The 20,725-nt window shown below is 41.8% G+C and overlaps 1 protein-coding gene across 6 annotated transcripts in view; it reads left to right on the top strand.

The window, feature by feature from the left end:
* The window catches only part of SLC8A3 (solute carrier family 8 member A3), a 368,793-nt gene that overhangs the window by 305,057 nt on the left and 43,011 nt on the right, over positions 1–20,725 (top strand). For 3 of the 6 annotated variants that reach the window (XM_073638902.1, XM_073638904.1, XM_073638905.1), the window contains exon 3: positions 11,111–11,214. The exons of 1 other annotated variant lie outside the window; for it this stretch is intronic. In XM_073638902.1, coding sequence (XP_073495003.1) covers positions 11,111–11,214 — 104 coding nt within the window. Of the gene's footprint in view, positions 1–10,290; positions 10,373–11,110; positions 11,215–20,725 lie in introns of those variants that run through there. 2 more of the 6 variants (XM_073638906.1, XM_073638907.1) reach the window with 1 other exon arrangement.

Below are 20,725 nucleotides of genomic sequence, written 5' to 3' on the forward strand. Positions count from 1 at the left end.
TAGTTTCTCACAGCCACAATTAACCCCATATGTTGGATGTGAGGGGGACGTGTCCCCTCTTTGGCGATGGCTTATGGATTTTTAATTTTTCTCTGACAGTTTTTAAAATAAAAATCAAAAAGCTTGTTAGTCTTTTAGTAATAATGCTACCAAAAAATTGAAGCAAAGATCTCATGGAATAAGGTAGTTGAGGTCACCTTATAATTGGGGGCTCTTGACAATCCCTTTATGTCCATGCCATTCTGTGTAGAGCAAATTAGTTATGGGTTATGTATCTCTCTATAACACCCCTTTAATAATGTCTTGCAAGCCCCATCATTGCAGCTATAATAGGTGGCGTCCTCTGATATGCATCGGCAAGTCTCTACCCAGAGGAGATCTTCTCTATCCAGGTCACTGTTATTGGCTATGTTGTGAGGAGCTCCACCGCAGACTCTCGTCAGCATGCGAGCAAGTAATGAAATGCAGTACTGTCACTTGACCTATATTTGATAAAAAGGGAGTACAAGTGTGCTGCTCTGCTGATACTCTTCTGATTATCTTCCTTCACTTGCTGATCACAATCACAAACATAAAACCGCCATACTGTGAGTCAGCCAGCGTGTGTCCGCCTGCAGAGCGCCCCCCCAAGTCTCTGCTCTTCACTCCCTTCTAGCTACACGCCAGCCGACACTGAAGACACCGTCTACTGTATAAAAGGACAGAATAAGCAAATATTCATAATCCTCTTCATCTAATATACCAGATTTACATTTTTTTTTTCAGTAAACTTAATTTTTTAATTACTTTAACCCCTTCACTCACAGACAATTAGTTTTTTTTGAATTTTCCAATTTTTGCTTCCCCTTCTTCCCAGCCATAACTTTTTTCTTTTTAATTATTTCATAAAAATAGCCAAATGTTTGTTTTTTTGGTGGGGCGAGTTGTAGTTTTGAAAGACAGCATTAATTTTATGATATACTGGAAAACAGGAAAAAAATCCAACTGGGATGAAATGGTGAAAAAAATGCAATTCCTCCTGCCATGGGTTTTTTGGGTTTAATTTTTATAGCTTTCATTATGTGGGAAAAATGACCTGGAAATTTGATTCCCCAGATCAGTACGGATACGGCAATACCAAATTTTTATCGTTTTATAAATTATTTTAGTGGTTAAACAAAAAGTTGTAACTTTGTTTCGAAAAAAAAAATTTTTTCGCCATTTTCAAAAACTCTGAACTTTTTTTATTTTTATGTGCGTAGAGTTGTGTGAGGGTTTGTTTTTTGAGTAGTGAGCTGACCTTTTTTACTGACACCATTTTTGTGATACGTTGGACATTTGAACGGTTTTTGTTGCACTTTTCAGAGAGGACCTGGGACTGAAAAACAGCAATTCTGGCTTTTCAGTATTTTTTTTTCTGTTTTTGACTTTTACTGTATGGGAAAACAACTTTTAGAATTTGAAAAATTGGATATTTGCAGATGTGTTGATACCCGATATGTTTAATTTGTTTTCATTTTGTAAATTTAAAAAAACATTTCACAGTTTAAAATCCTTACTTTAATTTTCAGTTCCTTAGGGGAGTTGAACCTGAGATCGTTTGATCACGTCTGCTATATGACACAATACTTTTTGCAGTATATAGTGTAAATGATGGCCTGCGGTTGGCCTTCACTTGAGTACCAAGGTGGCAGCCATAGGGGCCTTCAGTAGGCACGTATTGGTGCCACACAATTGCTCCACTAAACAGCAGTGATCGGAGCTAGCCCTTGTTGCTACTGTTGCAGACCGTTGCCAGCAATGTAACACAGCCAACATCTGCCGATTGTGGAGCGGGTTCTGCTCCTGAGCCTGCTCCCCACATGAAGACCCCAGCACGAACGTATAGTTATGTCCATATGTTTACTGAAGGCATATCCTTATAATTGGCCAATAAAAAATTTTCTTGTGTGGGTCCAACTATTGGGACTTTGGGATATACTCAACATGATCTACTTCTACATCCTGTTTAGTTGGGAGTTTTTCCAGCTTCATACACAGTCAGACATGCCATTGAGTACAAGTGCCTGATTGGTTAATTATTTGTCATTTTTCCTACGGTGTTGCCAATTTTTGTGTCTTTAATCCTCTAATGTGATGTGTCACAGGGACGGACACAAACGCATCATGGAAGCTGTGTCTCTGTTTGTGTTCCTTAGGTGAAATGATCTTTTGGTTTGCCAATAAGATCATAGTTCTCGGCGGCACATTGTCCTGGGTAAACAGGACCTGTGCTGCCGAGAACAATGGCAGCCGATGCATACTGAACGATCTATTACTGTTCACTGTGCGTCTAAAGTGCGGTCTGCCTGTGTCAACATATCTCGCTGATTCGGACATTGTGTTTTCAAGACACGTTGCACTTTATGTTAATGGTAAATTTAGATCAATTTGTATTGCTTTTATTTACTAAAATATCATAAATTTTATGAAAATCTAAAAAAAAAAATAGCAATTTTCAATCTTTTGAATGTTTATACCCTCAGTCTTCTTATTTTGTAAGGCTTTTAGAAGGGTTAAAGTTTTAGCCGTAATTTTTCATTTTTTTTTTTTTTTTTCAAAGAAATTTACAACACTTCATTTTTTTATTTTTTTTTAACCTTTTCAATTTTGAAGTGATTTTGTGGGGCCTCCATATTGGAAAATCCCCCTCAAAGTGATATCATTTGAAAAAGATCACCCCTCAAATTATTTAAAACTGCTGTTGAGAAGTTTTTTTAACTCTTCAGATGCTTCACAGGAATCATCGCAGAGCATAATGAAAAATGCGAAAAAAATTTCTGCTGAAATGTTGCCAACATCCTAACAGGTGACCATAGCTGGCTAATTCCACTGCCATTACTTGGTAGCAACGTAATTGCGATTATGGGGTGGTGATGTGTTAAAGATTGAGCCTCTTCCCACTTTCGCCATTGACTGCCGCTTCTAAAGGGGTTAAACGGCTACGATCGGTACTAACATGGGTGATGTCTGATGCATCAGGATGTCTGACACACTCTTCGATTTTGCCCATCGAGGGGGGTACTCTTCTCTGAAAAAGGCATATTGGCAGTCATTATGGGGTTAAACAACCGTCGTCAATTGGTAAATACTTAGCGATCAGTGATCATTTAACCTCGCAAAATCTTTGAATGAAGCAAACAAAAGTCCATTAATTTTGACCATGAGGCCTCTTTTAGGAGATTGCATTCAGTAGAAAATAAGCCTTGTTTATAAACTGAATTTCATTATCTTGTGAAAATTTGCGAGATTTAGCCTTGAGATAGCTGAAAATAGAGCCTAAAGGCAGTATAATAAAGGACTTTACGCCCATGCTGGCCCCGAGCTAGTCTTCTACTGTCTCCATCTCTTTTATCCCCTGTACAAACTGCACCAACATTCAGAAGATCACTGCCCACAGTAATAGAAATTGATTCTCCTTAAAATGATGATTGGAGATAGTAGAATCGCTTCTCCAACTTCGAGATGTTCAGCAAATCTTTATACTTTTAAGAATTAGTGAAGATGATTTTTTATGGTTCTGTATAGTAAGGACTCGTGTACACGACCGTATAAATTCACTAAGCTGACGTCAAGTCATGACCTCAAAGACTGTAAACTTACCTTTGACCTCTATTTTAGATTTTTTTTTATAAAGGTGAATTCAGAAAATCTCCTAGCATCACCTGCTTGTTCGGTACAAAATGTCATCTGACGATTCAGCCTTAAGGGTGCTTTCACATTGCGTTTTGGCACCCTTTCAATGGACCCGTTGGGGCTTACGTTCAAACCCCTGCAAAATGGGATTCTGACGTATGGCCATAATGGTAACTATAATGGTGCCGACAGAGCCAACATGTGCTCTGCCGTGCATGATTTCAGGCGTATACGCCTACTGGAGTTGGACACCCAGATGCAGTCTACAACGTCTGAGCGTCCGTCTCCAGCAGGCATACACGCCCGAAAATGATGCACATCAGAGCGCACGTTCGCTCTGTCACCACCATTATAGTTTATGGCCCCGTTGGCACATGCGTCCGAACCCTGTTTTGCGAAAGGTCAGACACAGTCCCAGCGGGACCAACGAGTGGGTGCCAAAACACAATGCGAAAGAACAGGCTACACCGGAACAATGAACTCGCGGGCCGTCCACTGGTCTCCCGATCTAAACTCCACCGACTCATCGGCATATGTGAGGCTGTCAATGTCAAGTTCGGGTCAGAAGACCCATGGCCTTAATCTGATTCGCAAGTCCAGATCTGACACATAGAGGGGGGCACCATGTAAGTACCCATTTGTACTCATAGGGCATATGGATAGGGGTTCTTCCGCTAGGATAACAGAAGGAAAAAAATATCCTAAATTGTAATTCATTTTGTATAATATATCTAAAATAAATATTGTTTCTATAATGCCAATTCAGGTTTGTACTTTCTGTGTCTTCTTCAGAAACTTTGACAAAGCACAGATGTCAGGTTACTGTGGTGCGGGTATATTTCGGTCTCATGGCAGGTAGAGGTGCAGCGTGAGTCATTGCCTCCTAAACAAACACAACACGCAATAATATTGTTTATGCCGGGAATGCTGTGATTGACGGATGTACCACTCCGGGGATCTTTCTCCATTGCCATCACTAAAAATAGGTTTCCGGCCCATGGCAACAGGTACAGGAGAATGATGTGCAGGGGAGATTTCCTGAAAGTCTTCATCGAGCCTTTTATGGTCCTTAATTTGATATATGTTGTCAATTAAAGACGTGTTAATCATCATCCAAATGGTTTACAGTTTGGCTACAGTCGCTGGTGTGAAAGGTTCAAAATGTGAAAGTGTGCCAGATAGGCAACGCTGTCAATTACTACATGATTTATAGATGACATTTGTACTGATCTCTTACGTTACATTTTATTTGTACACTGTTCTTCTCATCATCTGGCTTCCATGCCAACTGTCTGCAGTATTGGAAAGACACCGAAGTATGGAAAATGAAACCTGTAAGGATGTAGATCCCATAATTGCCCATCAGAAATTAGTATGTGTTACAGTTCCCTTATGTATTACAATTCATACATTATAACAGGCCCCCACCTACCCTGCATGTGGCAGAGGGATCTATGGTTCCCAGCGGGAGCAGGACACAGGTGTGGATGCTTTCTCTGCACCAGCTACAGGTACGCCGCAGATTTAATTATTCTGCCGGGTACCATACGTGTAATTATAGAAAGATGTTACATATTACTTTTTATGTAATGTTTAGGGCCTACATGTTTTACACAGCTGCACAGTGAATACAGATATCAACAGTTCATAGACCCTATGGGTATGCAATATACACTCTTCAACATTGAAGTTACAACACCATGAAGGTGATTTATTCAGTATGGAGTAAGAGTGTCATGTGCAGAAATCCCCACACTTACAGCCTTGGCTGCCTTCATTGAGACTATTAGTGGTTGTCTGAAGGATGTTGTGCCATCGCTCAATGCACCTGGACACACAAATCATCAACATCCGTTGCTGGCAGCTCCCATTGTAAGTGCTGACCAAATGTCGTCCCAAATGTGCTCGATGGGAGACAAATCCGGAGAAGCTACAGGCCATGGTAGAACATTTAGATCTGCGACAGAGTGGGGCAGATGATCACAGTTTCTGGTTTCACAAACTCCTGCACTGGTTAGAAGTATTTCGCCATCTTATTAAACAGTGCAGTTTTTTTCCTTGCTAGCAGTGCAAGGGTTAATCTGTTCAGTTGAAGCTCCTGGAGCTTTCTTACCTGGATTATCTCAGCTGTTCAGTGTTGGCCACTCCCCTCTGCTATATATGCTCGCCTCTGGCACTTAGGAATTGCCAGTGTTAGTTCTTACTTTCTGGTGTGGAGTTGGAGGTATAGTTCGTGGTTGGATTTGGCGTTTGGAGATTTGTTCTGGAGATTATTGTGTGTAGTTTTTTGTGTGCACATCCTCATCCTCTCCTAATTGGTTTCTCCTACCTTTAACTTCCGTGTGTTTCACTCTGTTGTTTGGTGAGTTTATTTTGTATGATTGGTATTTTGATTTATCCCTGTCCATCTTCCCTTGTTTGTTTGGTTAGTGTATTCCACTTCAGCTTTCCACCTCCCTAGGTGGAGGTATTACTAAAACAGCTGCCAGCAGCGGATCTTGATGATTTTCCCAAGTGTATTCAACATGGCCGAACATTCCTCAGATGACTGTAAATAACCTCATTGATAGCAACCAAGGCTGTAAGTGCAGGGATTTCTGTGTATGACGCTCATATTCCATACTAAAGAAATCAAGATATTTTGAAAACTTTTTTTCTATTTTTTCATCATCTGCATATCATTAACATATCTATTAACATATGTGATTTCTGTAATTCCAAGACTTTTCTTTCTTGGTGTTGCAATTTTAATGTTGAGTGTAATATGCATTATAATTTTTAGCTACAAACTATCATATTTATATTTTTCAACTTCAATGATATTTTATGTAGTTTTTCTATAATATAACTCTTTAGTGGTCCTCATCGTTCCTGTTTCTGGCCTCAGCAGCGATGCTTTCATATACGACACCTGACCGCAGGGGTCAGTGATTGACTGCTGTGGTCACGTGAATAATATATGGCGATTGACCAGTAGCAGGAACGGGAGGAAGCAAATGACAGCGCTGGAACAGTGGGGATTTAAAAGGTGAGTTAAGCTAGGTTCCTATTGACTTTTTCGGAAGCAGAAAAATCTGAAAAGTTTTTCAAATGGAATTGATCTAATTTTTTTGGTGTTGTTTTTTTGGTCCCCGAAGTGGTTTTGAAGAAGTTTTAGAAGTGTTAAGTATATTCACATAGTGTTTTGTGGCCTTTAAATGTGTTATTGTCAAATTAAGGCGAATTTCTCATAAAATCCACTCCAAAAGAAGGCTTTAGTTTTGTAATGGAAAAAAAGCTCACATAACCCAACATATCAACAGCAAAGTGGGTTTTTAATTGAATTGAATAGGAAGAGTATTTAAATCCATTTTTGTGGAGGATTTTGGAGCCGATCAGATTCAAAATTCTCCTAAAAAAACTCCAGGTGAAGCTACCTTATGGTTAAATGTGCTGTAATATGTGAAGCTACCCTATGGTTACGTGTGCTGTAATATGTGCTGTCACACACATATTAGAAAATATCAGACAACCCCTTCAAATATTTTGAAGTTTGGGAAGACCACTGACAAGAATAAAGACTCCATGATGTTATTGCCCCAGTTGGAATTAAAAGCAAGAGTTTGATTCTATAACCTAACCTTTAAAAAAAAAATGAAGAAGGCATATGGTTATCATAGAGGGGGCTGCACTGCTTTGGGCCCTTCTCTAAGAGCTTTTCTATAAGGTTATATGCACACGGTGCAGATTTTCCATGCAGAAAATCCACCACGTAATATAGAATCAACCAAGTTAATGAGATTTTAAAACTATCATCTACATGATGTGGAAATGTTTGAGACATAAATTGACCTGCTGTGTGGATTTTAAAATCAGCAGCCTGTCGGTTTTTGGTGTAGAATTCATTGTGGTCTTCACGAAAATGTACAAATGGTGGAGGAAGGTTGAACTTGATGGACCTAGGTCTTTTTTCAACCTATGTAACTATGATTGCAGTACATAGGGTGAAATTCTCAACAAAATCCACATGTAATTCATACGGATTTTAAAGGGGTTGTCCGATCTTAGGCTACAAGTCTGCAGTCACTCTGTGAATCCTCACATCGCGTGCACTGCGAGGATTTTCCGGTGCCGGAGCAGGCGGTCATATATGACCACAAGTATGCGCTTTGCCACATTCCGACTAGACGTGTGCGGCCTTGCTCAATACACTTCCATTGAGCGAGGCCGCACACGTCTAGTCGGCATGTGACCGCATGGATGCAAATCACATACATGCAGTCACGCGCCCACCTCGGGAAAATCCTGACAGTGCGTGCGAAGTGAGGATTCACATAGAGTGACTGCAGACTTGTAACCTAAGGCCGGACAACCCCTTTAAGGCAGGATCTCTGCAGATATGCTGTAGATACCTGGAGAAAAATCTGCATCAAACCCATAAACGTGTGCATGAACCCTAAGAGCATCTCCCACTCTTGCGGACTTTAGCTGTCCCTGTATTAAATAAGATCACATAGTCTTGATTCCATATAAAAAGGGAATAATTATACCGGCTAACACAAAAAAAAAACCCTTTGTCTATTTATCTTAAAAGTTAATCTTTAATAGTCATGCTTGACACATATAACATACAACAAGTGCCCATAAAAAGTGACCTAGTGCAGGTAGAACTGTTCATTTATCATGATTATTTTTGTGATTATTTTTTCTTTTTACACACCTTATTGCTGACGACGATAGTCTTCCACTACTGGATATATAATTTTATAGGTGTGAACTTGGACAAAAACAGCCTATACACAACCAGTCACTAAACTTAAAAATAGCAGGAGAAGGTTGTTGTAGATGGGGCTTATGAATGCATATCTATTATTTCCCAAGCTACATCAATATATCACATATATATATCAAGGGTGCAGCCTTATACCAGTAGTCCTTAATCAAATATATTCACATATTCCAGTATAATATTCCTATAGTTAGCAATGCTAATCCCACTCACAATTTGCATTTATGTGGTAAACTGATACTCCATTCCAAATACTTTTTCATGATAATGACATGATCAAAAAATAGGATTTATATAAGTATTCAGGTTGCCCCCATCATTCGAATTCTGTTAGGTTTGCTTTATAATTCATAGGTTGAGGATTTTTTAAAGAGGATAATTTCTCCTCTATAACCTTCAAGAAAATATCCACACTATCCAGTTCCCCTTTTGGGGGTATTCTAGTGCTCTTATTTTTGAGCTCAGTAAATGGCCCTAGGCCCGGTATTTGCTCATTCTCTTCCAACAGACCTGCCAGTGTTTCTACTGCCCCTAATTCATTTTCAGAGATTCCCAATTTGTAACACTGTTCTCTTTTTTCCTTTACAAAATGTTTGTGCCATTTTAATTTGCGCCCAAAAAGTTGCATATCTTTTACCCATGTAAAGGGATTAAAGGGGGTTGTAGGGACAAAGGTGAGACCCTTCTGTAAAACATTAATTTCCTCATTAGACAGATTATAGGTGGTCAGATTTATAATCTGGCCCTTGTTCAATTGGTCCGGTTTCTCAATTGGTAGCCTCCCAGGGCTCTTTGTTCCAAAAAAGACCCCGACGAGGAAGAGGATGATGGTACCGGATCTAGATTTCCTGTAACATCCAATGTTGGAATGGCCTGCCTTAATGTTGCCAATGGTGTCACATTCATCTGTCTCCCCATGTCCCTGTGTTGACCCTGTCGCATATTTCCTCCCCCTCGTCCTCGCCATTTATACCTTGAGGATCTACCTCTCTCTCCACCTCTAAACCTCCACCTATTCCTGGGGCTCGTACCCTCTTGATCTGAACTTTCTGCTTCAGATGATGATATGTCAGTGTTATTTATTGGTGAAGTGGACACAAAATTATATGCCCTATTGTCTTTAAACTCATTAAAGTCTCTAAGGAACTGATTATGCTTCCTTTCCTTTATTATGGTCTGGAAACGTTCTACCGATGACTGAAGTAGTGCTTCCCTAAACATATATAAGGAAGGGGGTGGAATGACACAGTGTAGCTCTCTGCAGGATGATCTTCTCCTGATGAACCATCAAACAACGGGGAAACGTGTCGAGGAGTTTGGAGGAATGATGGGGGCAACCTGAATACTTATATAAGATAAGTCCTATTTTTTGATCATGTCATTATCATGAAAAAGTATTTGGAATGGAGTATCAGTTTACTACATAAATGCATACTGTGAGTGGGATTAGCATTGCTAACTATAGGAATATTATACTGGAATATGTGAATATATTTGATTAAGGACTACTGGTATAAGGCTGCACCCTTGATATATATATGTGATATATTGATGTAGCTTGGGAAATAATAGATATGCATTCATAAGCCCCATCTACAACAACCTTCTCCTGCTATTTTTAAGTTTAGTGACTGGTTGTGTATAGGCTGTTTTTGTCCAAGTTCACACCTATAAAATTCTATATCCAGTAGTGGAAGACTATCGTCGTCAGCAATAAGGTGTGTAAAAAGAAAAAATAATCACAAAAATAATCATGATAAATGAACAGTTCTACCTGCACTAGGTCACTTTTTATTTGTATGTTATATGTGTCAAGTATGACTATTAAAGATTAACTTTTAAGATAAATAGACAAAGGTTGTTTTTTTTTGTGTTAGCCTGTCCTTGTATTACACAGACAACGATTTCGGTCTGAATGGAGTCGCACGGTGCATGTTTGACTCGAGATAAGTAGGTTTCCCAGCTTCACCCCACTTTAATGTAGCATATATCCCCAACCCAGTGGACCGGTGATGAATGCTTTAGGTTCCCATGTGGCTGGGCCTTGCAGCCATCATATGGACCCACCAATACGTAAAGGATGCGTTGGCCTATATTATATGGTTATTAGATTCTTGAATATTGCTCTTATTTCTGACCAACTAACATCCAGAACCTCCTGAATACATAAACTCTGAGTCTGTGGCCTATGGAAACCAATGCTGGCATCTGATGGTTGCTTTTGGCAACAGCGCCCATTCAGATATGTGAATGACTCCTATTATTGTCTTCTCTATCAGTTTGTGACATTTTTCTTATGCTGTTACAACGAATTTAGCAATGTCTTGTGGGTTTTTCTTTTTCAAGATTATCAAAACTTTGACTTTTCTATAGTTTGAATGGAAATATTGCGTTAGAGTTTGATATAAAAAAGTTGATATGACAAGGTTCTGGTCCATCTATGTCAAGGAGAAGAAGAATCACGAGTCTAAAATACATGGAAATGGTTTGTTCTTGGCTTGTTCCGTAGCCAACAATATATAGACACAGAGTTTGGTAATCTATGGCTCTCGGCCCTTAACTCAACCAAGGCTGAAGGGCCACAGGTTGTCAAAGCATTTTTCTAGCATCTTAGAAGGGTGTCAAAACAAGGTAGAAAGCTCTGATACTATTCCTATATATACCATTCTTTCTCTTATGTCCCAACAGGAAAACGATAAGGGTAAAAATAATAGATGAGGAGGAATACGAAAGGCAAGAAAGTTTCTTCATTGCACTTGGTGAACCGAAATGGATGAAACGCGGAATATCAGGTGTGAGCAAGTTACTACCACCCCCCACCTAAAAAAATAAACCAAAAACCAATTTTATTTTCTTTTATCTTTCCCTATCCGCCTTCTTTTTATGTTCTCTCGATCAAAGCTATCCCATCTTCCTCTCCTGTGTATTCCCGCTCTCACCATTTTTCGGTCATCTACACCTTAGCTCATTTCGTTCCTTCTCCGCTTTCTTTGGCATCATTTTCTGTTAATCCAATTAATTTCTGCGGCTCTTTTCCTATTCATCTATGCTGTAACCGTTTTACTGCACAACAAATCACATCAATGAGATAATGTGGTGCATGGCGTTCAGATGCTGTGTACTTACTTTCTATGCTCTCCGGTTTACTGTGCCAGGAAAGACGTCTCTTTAAATTCTGGAATATTCTGTACAGAATTGGAGCAGAGAGATGAATGCCTGTACTGTATGGAGCTATAGGAGCTGGATTTAGATTGCTAGTTCTCACTTTTGTTTTTTTTTAGAGGATGAAATCCTATTTTACTCATAATAACATTTGGCTTATGATAGAAAAAACATTCATGGGTGTCTAAAATAGCACTAATAGTCTTAATGATCCTTGTGGGTCCCCAACACGGCATAAAGTAGCTAAAAAACTTTTTTAAAGGGTGTTTTTGCCACATTTTTGCTGCATAAAAAAAGCATTTTACAGTACTAGAAAAAGTGGATATTTTGGAAATCTTATTGGATTTGAACCATTAAGGTGTCTTTGTTTTTTTTCTCACTTTTTTCAGCGCTTGTGCATCGTTTTTCACCCATACAAATGCATAGGGAAAAAAAACGCAAGTTTTACGCAGCGTTTTTCCTGCAGAAAAATCTGTTGCAAATACTCAACGTGTGCACATACCCAAAGGGGTCATTTTCTTGCTCTGGGAGTGCATCTCTTAGGCTCTCTTTTCAGTGTATAACCTGGTGTCAGCTCCATCAGTGGTGAACGTCAGGAAATACACCCAACGTATAGCTCCTATAGATGGCAAAAAAAAAGTAACCCAAGCTCTAGCCAGAAAACTGCGCCACTCTACCTCTTTTAATACTCCTACTGCCCCCAGAATGGGATTATCGAAATGGAATAGTGTGCTCCATCCTGGCAGTAGATTGGTGAAGCCAAATAGGTGGCGGCACATTGTCAAATCGAAAGATTGATGGAAGAAAAGAACTTGGAGGAACTCGGGATGGTGGTAGAGTAAAAAAAAATGGCAATGCAGACAAGCCTGTTGGCATATGAGGCATGAACACTTTTAGGGTGCATAAATGTCCATATAAATCGGTCCAAGATCAGACTGCAATGCATGGACTGGCCGGCCAGTCCGTGCATTGCGGTCCGATCTTGGACTGTCCGGCAGGTCTCCTGACCTGAGCATGACACCCTTTATATATTTCTATGAAGCTGTCACGCTCGGGTCGGCAGAGCCACTGGCCAGTCCATGCATTGCGGTCCGATCTCGGACTAGCCGGCGGGTCTCCCTACCTAAGCATGACACCTTTATATGTTTCTCTGAAGCTGTCACGCTTAGGTTGGCAGAGCCGCCAGCCAGTCCGGACCAATTTATACAGACATCTGACTGCACCCTAAGAATGGGACCCCTTTTTATTAAACTAGTAGTAAGAATGATTTCAGGAGTCTGTGAACCATGGATCATGATGTCCAGACCGGCCACGAGTCTCCTGCCCTGAACTTGACAGCCTCATACATGCCTATGAGGCTTTTGAGTTTGAGTCCGAAGAATCCGGAGACCGTGCTCCATACTCGGACCATTTTTCACAGACATCTGAATTTGGCCTAACAGTGGCTGACTATACATAGCTTAGGATATATGGAGGGTAGAACAGCTCAGCAATGCAAGTTCCCTCTTAAAAATAAGTGAGAATAGTAAAAAAAAATATATATATATATATTATGTGAATAAGGCCGAGCTGCAATACCAGATTCCGCCCATGGACAGCAGTGGCGCTGTTCCCATAAAATATGTCAGAGGAAGGGAGGTTTTCTTTTCTTCTCATCTTATACAACTCCTTGGCATTAGACGCAGTAGCTGGGGAAACTTACAAATGGGTGATATGAACACTGACTGGAGAAGTGCCTCCCAAGCTTCATCATCTTGAGACATTGTATAAAATGATTAGCTGTCGGTCAAAATTGTGAAGATTTTTTCATAAATTGCCATTCTGACCTGTCAAAATCAGTCAGCGGCTTTTAGTTCCAAGAAATTATCGACACAGAATCCGTTTTTCAAGGTCCATTAAATGAATTAATTATTGCGAGTTTTCCAAGAAATGCCTTGCAGGTCTATTAAGATTGCTGGAGTGCCGCCCGCATGATGGATTATAAACAAGTTTCGGCGTGCTTACATTGTAACCTGCTCCTTAATGGTGGTTTACACTTGGAAGATTAGATTCAATGGGAAGGATAGTCCGCAGAGAGGGGAACGCTCAAAAGAACTGAGAAGTATCAAATGTTACCACTGACAGTAGGAAAACTAAATCAGCCCCCAGCTGCACCCACAATGAAGGGGCATCATTTTTACTAATAACTACAGGAGTCATTAGGACCCAAATGCCAATCACACACTTAAAGGGAATCTGTCTGCAGGTTTTTGCTATGTAATCTGAGAGCAGCATGATGTAGGGGCTGAGACCTTGATTCCAGAAATGTGTCACTTACTGGGCTGTGTGTTGCGGTTTCAATAAAATCAGTGTTTTATAAGCAGGAGCTTATCACTCGGGACTAGGTGTCTGGTGCCTGCTGCTCTGTGTAACCCCGCCCCCAACACTGATTGGCAGCTTTCTTTGTGCATAGTCTAAAAACTGCCAATCAGGTTTGTGGGTGGGGTTATACACACCTAAGCACTCAAAGAACTGGTAAATCTGTAGCAGAGAAAATAGGGATTGTATCAAAACTGCAGCAAGAAGCTCAGTAAGTGACATCACTAGAATCAGGGTCTCAGTCCCTACATCATGCTGCTCTCAAATTACATAGCAAAACCTGCTGACAGATTCCCTTTAATATACTAATTAACGATAGATCAGTCAAAAGGAGTATGATATCTGTGTCCAGTTCTCCAGAGATTAGTTTCCAGACTGGTCAGAGGAAGAACAAACTGAAAAATAAGCGTAATTTTCAGTATATTAACATTGATGGCCTATTTAATGATGGTAGATTTTGTACTTTGTAGATAGCAGTTAGTTGAGATTCACTGGGTGGTTATGCTGCAGATCCACTTTGTCCAGATATTCCGTTTGGGAAATCTGCAGAATATTAAAGTAGCAGAGATTTTACCCAAAAAAGTGAAGCCACTGCTTGGTGTGATCGGTGAGTCAACCTTCAGAATCCAGCAAACTCATAATTGACCCCATTTTATTAGGCCAACATGTGCATCCAGAAAATATTAAAAGGAAGATCCACCTTTGCAATTAATATTTATTCTGCCAATGCATCTAAAATATAGCACCTTTGCAAATTTCAAATAGTAATAACTTTTCTCTCCCCATCTGCTTCTGCAAAGTTACAATAATAAACTCACCCTTCCCAGGTCCGGTGCTGCGTCACTACTAATGTTGAGCGAGTATGTTCTGTTAACCCTTTCGCCGAGTATGCTCGGGCCGAGCACAGAGTAGTTACAGCTGCTCGGTGATATGGTTGAATCACTACCGTGTGCATGATTTGCAACTGTTTAACAGTTTTATTACATGTTAGGAATGTCTATTTCTTACACATTCCTCACATGTAATAAAGCTGTCAAACAGTTGCAAATCATGCACACGGTGGTGATTCAACCATATCACCGAGCAGCTGTAAATACTCGGAGCTCGGCCCGAGCATACTCGGACAGAACATACTCGCTCAACACTAGACACTACCACTGCCCTGGTCTTTGACAGGCTTCATTGATGACGTCACAACTACAGAGCACGTGACTGCTGCAGCCAATCATCAACATAAATGGCACAAGCTGCTAAACCCAGTGATTAGCTGCAACAGTCATGTGTGCTGCAGACTTGACATCACCACTGCAGCCTGTCAGCAAAGGATGAAGCTGCGGCAGGGAAGGCGATTGCCACCTGAGTTTATTATTTTTGCGCAGTGGAAGCCGATGGGGTGGGAAAAGTTATTCCCAGAAAACACCTTTAAAGGTAATATGTCAAAATGTTTTTGTTACCCCATCCTAGAGCAACATGATGTAGGTGCAGAGACCCTGATTCCAGTGATGTATCACTTACTGGGCTGCTTGCTGCAGTCTTGATAAAATCCCTGTTTTATCTGTTGCAGTTCTAGCAGTTCTGTGAGTGCTGTGCTCTGTATAACCCCGCCCATACCACTGATTGGCTGTTTTCTGTGCATAGGAGGAAATCTGCCAATCAGTGTTAGGGGTGGGGTTATAACTAGGACATGAATGTGGAGAACTACATGGCTGCAGGTTCACCAGTCCTCTAGTGATAATCTCCCACTGATAAAAGTGTTTTTTATAATCAAACCTGCAGCAAGCAGCCCAGTAAGTGACACATCACTAGAATCAAGGTCTCTGTCTCTACATTATTCTTCACTCAGATTAGGTGGCAAAAACCTGCTGACAGATTCCTTTTAAGGAGCTGTAGATACATTCGGAGTATCTCTGTACTCAGTCACTGAAGTGTGCAGCCAGATTTTCCAGGAAACCACCAGAGGTTTATATCACACCTCACATAATTTATTACTTTGGCTTTGTGCACAGGATAATCTTATACAGCGCAGTAATATCCATTTGTGCTGCAGGGCTAATATTTCTTTCCAGTTTTATGTCAGTTCTTACATTTTCATCGCTTGTACTATCAAATTTGAGCTGTTTTAATGTGTACTAGTAAAGTTAATGAAACGTATGGTGCTAAGCTCCGTGGAAATTAAATGTCCTATGCCCAAAATTAAATGACTTACGCCATTAACATAATTCTTAAAGGAGCGTTCCGGATTATGTAAACAGAGCTTAGTGGTACTAAAGGTCTGCATATTACCAGGATTCTTTGTTTCCATCCTTAAGATCTCTGCTTCTTTTTATTTACATTTAAAGGATGATGTTTATTAGTGAGATCATATGTTGCTCACACGGCCCAAGTATAGAGAATGAGGCTGTGCTTCCACCCAGTGGCCATCAACCACGACAATTCTGTGTTTCTACGGTCTACTACTCGATCACTTAAGGGTTATCCAGGACTTTTTTTTTTTACTATATGCCTAAAAACTAACAGGCAGGTAGCTGCTAACTACCTGCCTGTTGGGCTGGTGCCAATCTCTACTGGCACAGAGGTTTACAGACTGCTCCTGTCGACGAATCGGCAGCTTCTGCTGACATCACGCGCCTTTTTTTCTGCTCTGTTCTGTTTATGGGGCGTGACTGCCGATATTTTGCTGATTTACAGCTGGCTCCCCGCTTCCTAATTGCGGGGAGCCAGCTGTCAATCAGCATGACATCCGCAGTCACTCCCGCCGACAGACCAGCCCAGAAGAAGAACTGCTCTGTTGACATTAAGCAACTGGATCGCTGGCAAAGCGGTCAGTGACTGCTCTGAGCTGGCGCCAGGTAGAACAGGCGAATATAAATACGCATAAACGGATAATTAGACTCATTTCTAATATAATATTCTATTCGGAGGAATAATGAGGATACCCAATATTGAATACATTAATTCTCATACCTCATTATAATAAATCAAAGAATTATAATAATAACATATAATTATAATAATTCATATGTTATCAAAATGAGAAAGTTTATTACATCAAGAAATACAGAATTACACAGTCAACAGACAAAACCCTTTTATAAAAGTGCTCCTAAAAAAGACCCATTAAAAAGACTAAGGCAGTGTGGTTCTAGATGAAAGTATTATTTGGCACCATGATTATATTGTCAAAATTGAACAAGATACAAAATTAGAGTTCATACATTCTAAAGATAGAGATACATAAATAACATATATTGTAAATTTCATACATGTACAGCTTTATAATAACCATTTATAACAGTAAATATGGTTGCAATGCATGATTCTGAGATGGATATTAAAGACCAAAGTATGTATCTCACATAATGATCATGATATAGATCTAAATTATCTCAATGGGTCCGGAGATCATCAGTTATAAAATACAAAGGCCACCCAGAGATCACTCAAGTTAGTACAAGAGAAACGAGTTGCTGTCATACAAACCATGTGCCATCTTGTAAGGAACCACACTGCCTCGTACCCCAACGCGCGTTTCGCGTTCTGCTTCGTTGGGGGGTATTTCTTGATGTAATATACTTTCTAATTTTGATAACATATGAATTATTATTCTTTGATTTATTATAATGAGGTATGAGAATTAAAGAACAGGCGAATAGTTGGTAGTTTTTAGGCTCATACTAAAAAAATAAAAAATAGTCCTGGATAAATAAATCCTTTAATTTTGCAGGGATTCAGCTCTTTCAGTTGCAAAACCGCATGGCTCATCCTCATGGTCGCACGTTATTGCAGGTGAAGCAAAAGTTTTCCAGCAAAATTTAAAAAATTCACAGCTCCCTTGCACAAAAGACCGCACTGACATAGAGCTTCTGCTCTTTTGGGCCACAATGTAGTCACTAATTGTGAGCGCAACCTTAGGGTCTGTTCTCAACTATTTATTTAGTTATTTTTTTACAAGGATTTTGACTTCGATTCGGTTCCAAATTCCACATAAAAATGCTCCAAATATACTGTTAATTCTCTTCCAATTAATTGTAAGGGGAAAACCTGCAAATGTTACATATGGTGAGTTTTTTTGCAGGTGCTTTATTATGTTAGTATGGCAAAAGGGCAACATGTAATTTTAGGAGTAGAGATGAGCAAACCCGAAATTTAAAGTACAACGTTCGTACCAGACAGTTATTGTCTGGTGCTAAACGCTGAACACGGACTTCTCCCAGAAGAGAGAGAGTGGGAGGGAGAGAGAGAGAGAGAGAGTGGGAGGGACAGAAAGAGAGAGTGAGTGGGAGGGAGAGAGTGAGTGGGAGGGAGAGAGTGAGTGGGAGGGACAGTGAGTGGGAGGGAGAGAGTGGGAGGGAGAGTGAGTGGGAGGGAGAGAGTGGGAGGGAGGGAGAGAGAGAGTGGGAGGGAGGGAGAGAGAGAATGGGAGAGAGAGGGAGAGAGAGAGAGAGGGAGAGAGAGAGAGGGAGAGAGAGAGTGGGAGGGAGAGACTTCTGTACCCCACCTTGGACATGCCCCTACCCTCTAAAAGGATCTTGATATATCCTGGACCTCTACATGCCTCCCTACTCCTCACCCCTGCCCCCCTATTTTTTACTATTTGCTTTGGCAATGCTAATATGTACTTAGTCCTGCCAATAAAGCTCATTTGAATTTGATTGGGAGGGAGAGAGAGAGTGGGAAGGAGAGAGAGAGTGGGAGGGAGAGAGAGTGTGTGTGTTTGTCTGTGTGGAAGAGAGAGAGTGGAAGAGAGAGGGGGAGAGAGAGAGAGGGGGAGAGAGAGAGAGAGGGGAGAGAGAGAGAGTGGAAGGGAGAGAGAGAGTGGGAGGGAGAGAGAGTGGGAGAGAGAGAGTGGGAGGGAGATAGAGTGGACTTCTGTACCCCACCTTGGACATGCCCCTACCCTCTAAAAGGATCTTGATATATCCTGGACCTCTATATGCCTCCCTACTCCCCACCCCCACCCCCCTATTTTTTACTATTTGCTTTGGCAATGCTAATATGTACTTAGTCCTGCCAATAAAGCTCATTTGAATTTGAATTTGAGTGGGAGGGAGAGAGAGAGTGGGAGAGAGAGAGAGAGAGAGAGAGTGGGAGGGAGGGAGAGAGAGAGTGGGAGAGAGAGAGAGTGGGAGGGAGGGAGAGAGAGAGAGTGTGTGTGTGGAAGAGAGAGTGGGAGAGGGAGAGAGAGTGGGAGAGGGAGAGAGAGAGTGGAAGAGAGAGAGAGAGAGTGGAAGAGAGAGAGAGAGTGTGTGTGTGGAAGAGAGAGAGTGGAAGAGGGGGAGAGGGAGAGAGAGTGGGAGAGAGAGTGGGAGGGAGAGAGAGTGAGAGAGAGAGTGGGAGGGAGAGAGAGTGTGTGTGTGTGTGTAAGAGAGAGAGTGGAAGAGAGAGGGGGGGAGAGAGTGTAAGAGAGAGAGGGGGAGAGAGAGAGGGGAGGAAGAGAGAGAGGGGAGGGAGAGAGGGGAGGGAGAGAGAGGGGGAGAGAGAGAGTGGAAAAGAGAGAGTGAGAGAGTGGAAGAGAGAGAGAGAGTGGAAGAGAGAGGGGGGGGTGGAAGAGAGAGAGGGGTGGAGAGAGAGAGAGTGGGGGAGAGAGAGAGAGTGGGGGAGAGAGAGAGAGAGAGTGGGGGAGAGAGAGAGCGAGAGAGAGTGGGAGCGAGAGAGTGTGTGTGGAAGAGAGAGTGTGTGGAAGAGAGAGTGTGAGGGAGAGAGAGAGTGTGAGGGAGAGAGAGAGTGTGAGGGAGAGAGAGAGTGTGAGGGAGAGAGAGATTGAGAGCGAGAGAGAGTGGAAGAGAGAGAGAGTGGGAAAGTGGAAGAGAGAGAGTGGGAAAGTGGGAGAGTGGAAGAGAGAAAGAGGGAGTGGGAGAGGGAGAGAGACTTGGAGAGAGTGGGGGAGAGAGAGAGTGGGGGAGAGAGAGAGAGTGAGGGAGAGAGAGAGAGTGGGAGAGAGTGGAAAAGAGGGGGAGAGAGAGTGGGAGACAGTGAGAGAGAGAGTGGGGGAGAGAGAGAGCGAGAGAGAGTGGGAGCGAGAGAGTGTGTGTGGAAGAGAGAGAGTGTGAGGGAGAGAGAGTGTGGGAGTGGAAGAGAGTGTGGGAGTGGAAGAGAGTGTGGGAGTGGAAGAGAGTGTGGGAGTGGAAGAGAGTGTGGGAGTGGAAGAGAGTGAGTGGGAGTGGGAGAGAGAGAGTGGGGGGGGAGAGGGGGAGAGTGGAAGAGAGGGGGAGAGTGGAAGAGAGGGAGAGAGTGGGAGGGAGAGAGTGGAAGAGAGAGAGAGTGGGAGAGAGAGAGTGGGAGAGAGAGTGGAAGAGAGGGGGAGAGTGGAAGAGAGAGAGTGGGAGAGAGAGAGTGGGAGGGAGAGTGGAAGAGAGAGAGAGTGGGGGAGAGAGAGAGAGTGGGGGAGAGAGAGAGAGTGGGGGAGAGAGAGAGAGTGAAAGAGAGAGAGTGGGGGAGAGAGAGAGAGTGGGGGAGAGAGAGAGAGAGAGTGGGGGAGAGAGAGAGAGAGAGTGAAAGAGTGGGAGAGAGAGAGTGAGAGAGAGAGTGGGAGAGAAAGAGTGGGAGAGAGAGAGAGAGTGAGAGAGAGAGTGGGGGAGAGAGAGAGTGGAAGAGAGAGAGAGAGTGGGAGAGAGAGAGAGAGAGTGGGAGAGAGAGAGAGTGGAAGAGAGAGAGAGAGAGAGAGAGAGCTTTTTCTTACCCTGATCCAAAGTTTGGGTCCCCATTGTTTTTAATGGGGTTCTGGTTTGGGTACAGTTCTGGTATCCGAATCGAACTGTTGGAATAAAGTTCGGGTCGCATACC

The sequence above is a fragment of the Phyllobates terribilis genome, unplaced genomic scaffold (assembly GCF_046119375.1).
Source record: "Phyllobates terribilis strain yellow unplaced genomic scaffold, ASM4611937v1 Scaffold_7__3_contigs__length_470593459, whole genome shotgun sequence".
In the NCBI taxonomy this organism is placed as follows: Eukaryota; Metazoa; Chordata; class Amphibia; order Anura; family Dendrobatidae; genus Phyllobates; species Phyllobates terribilis.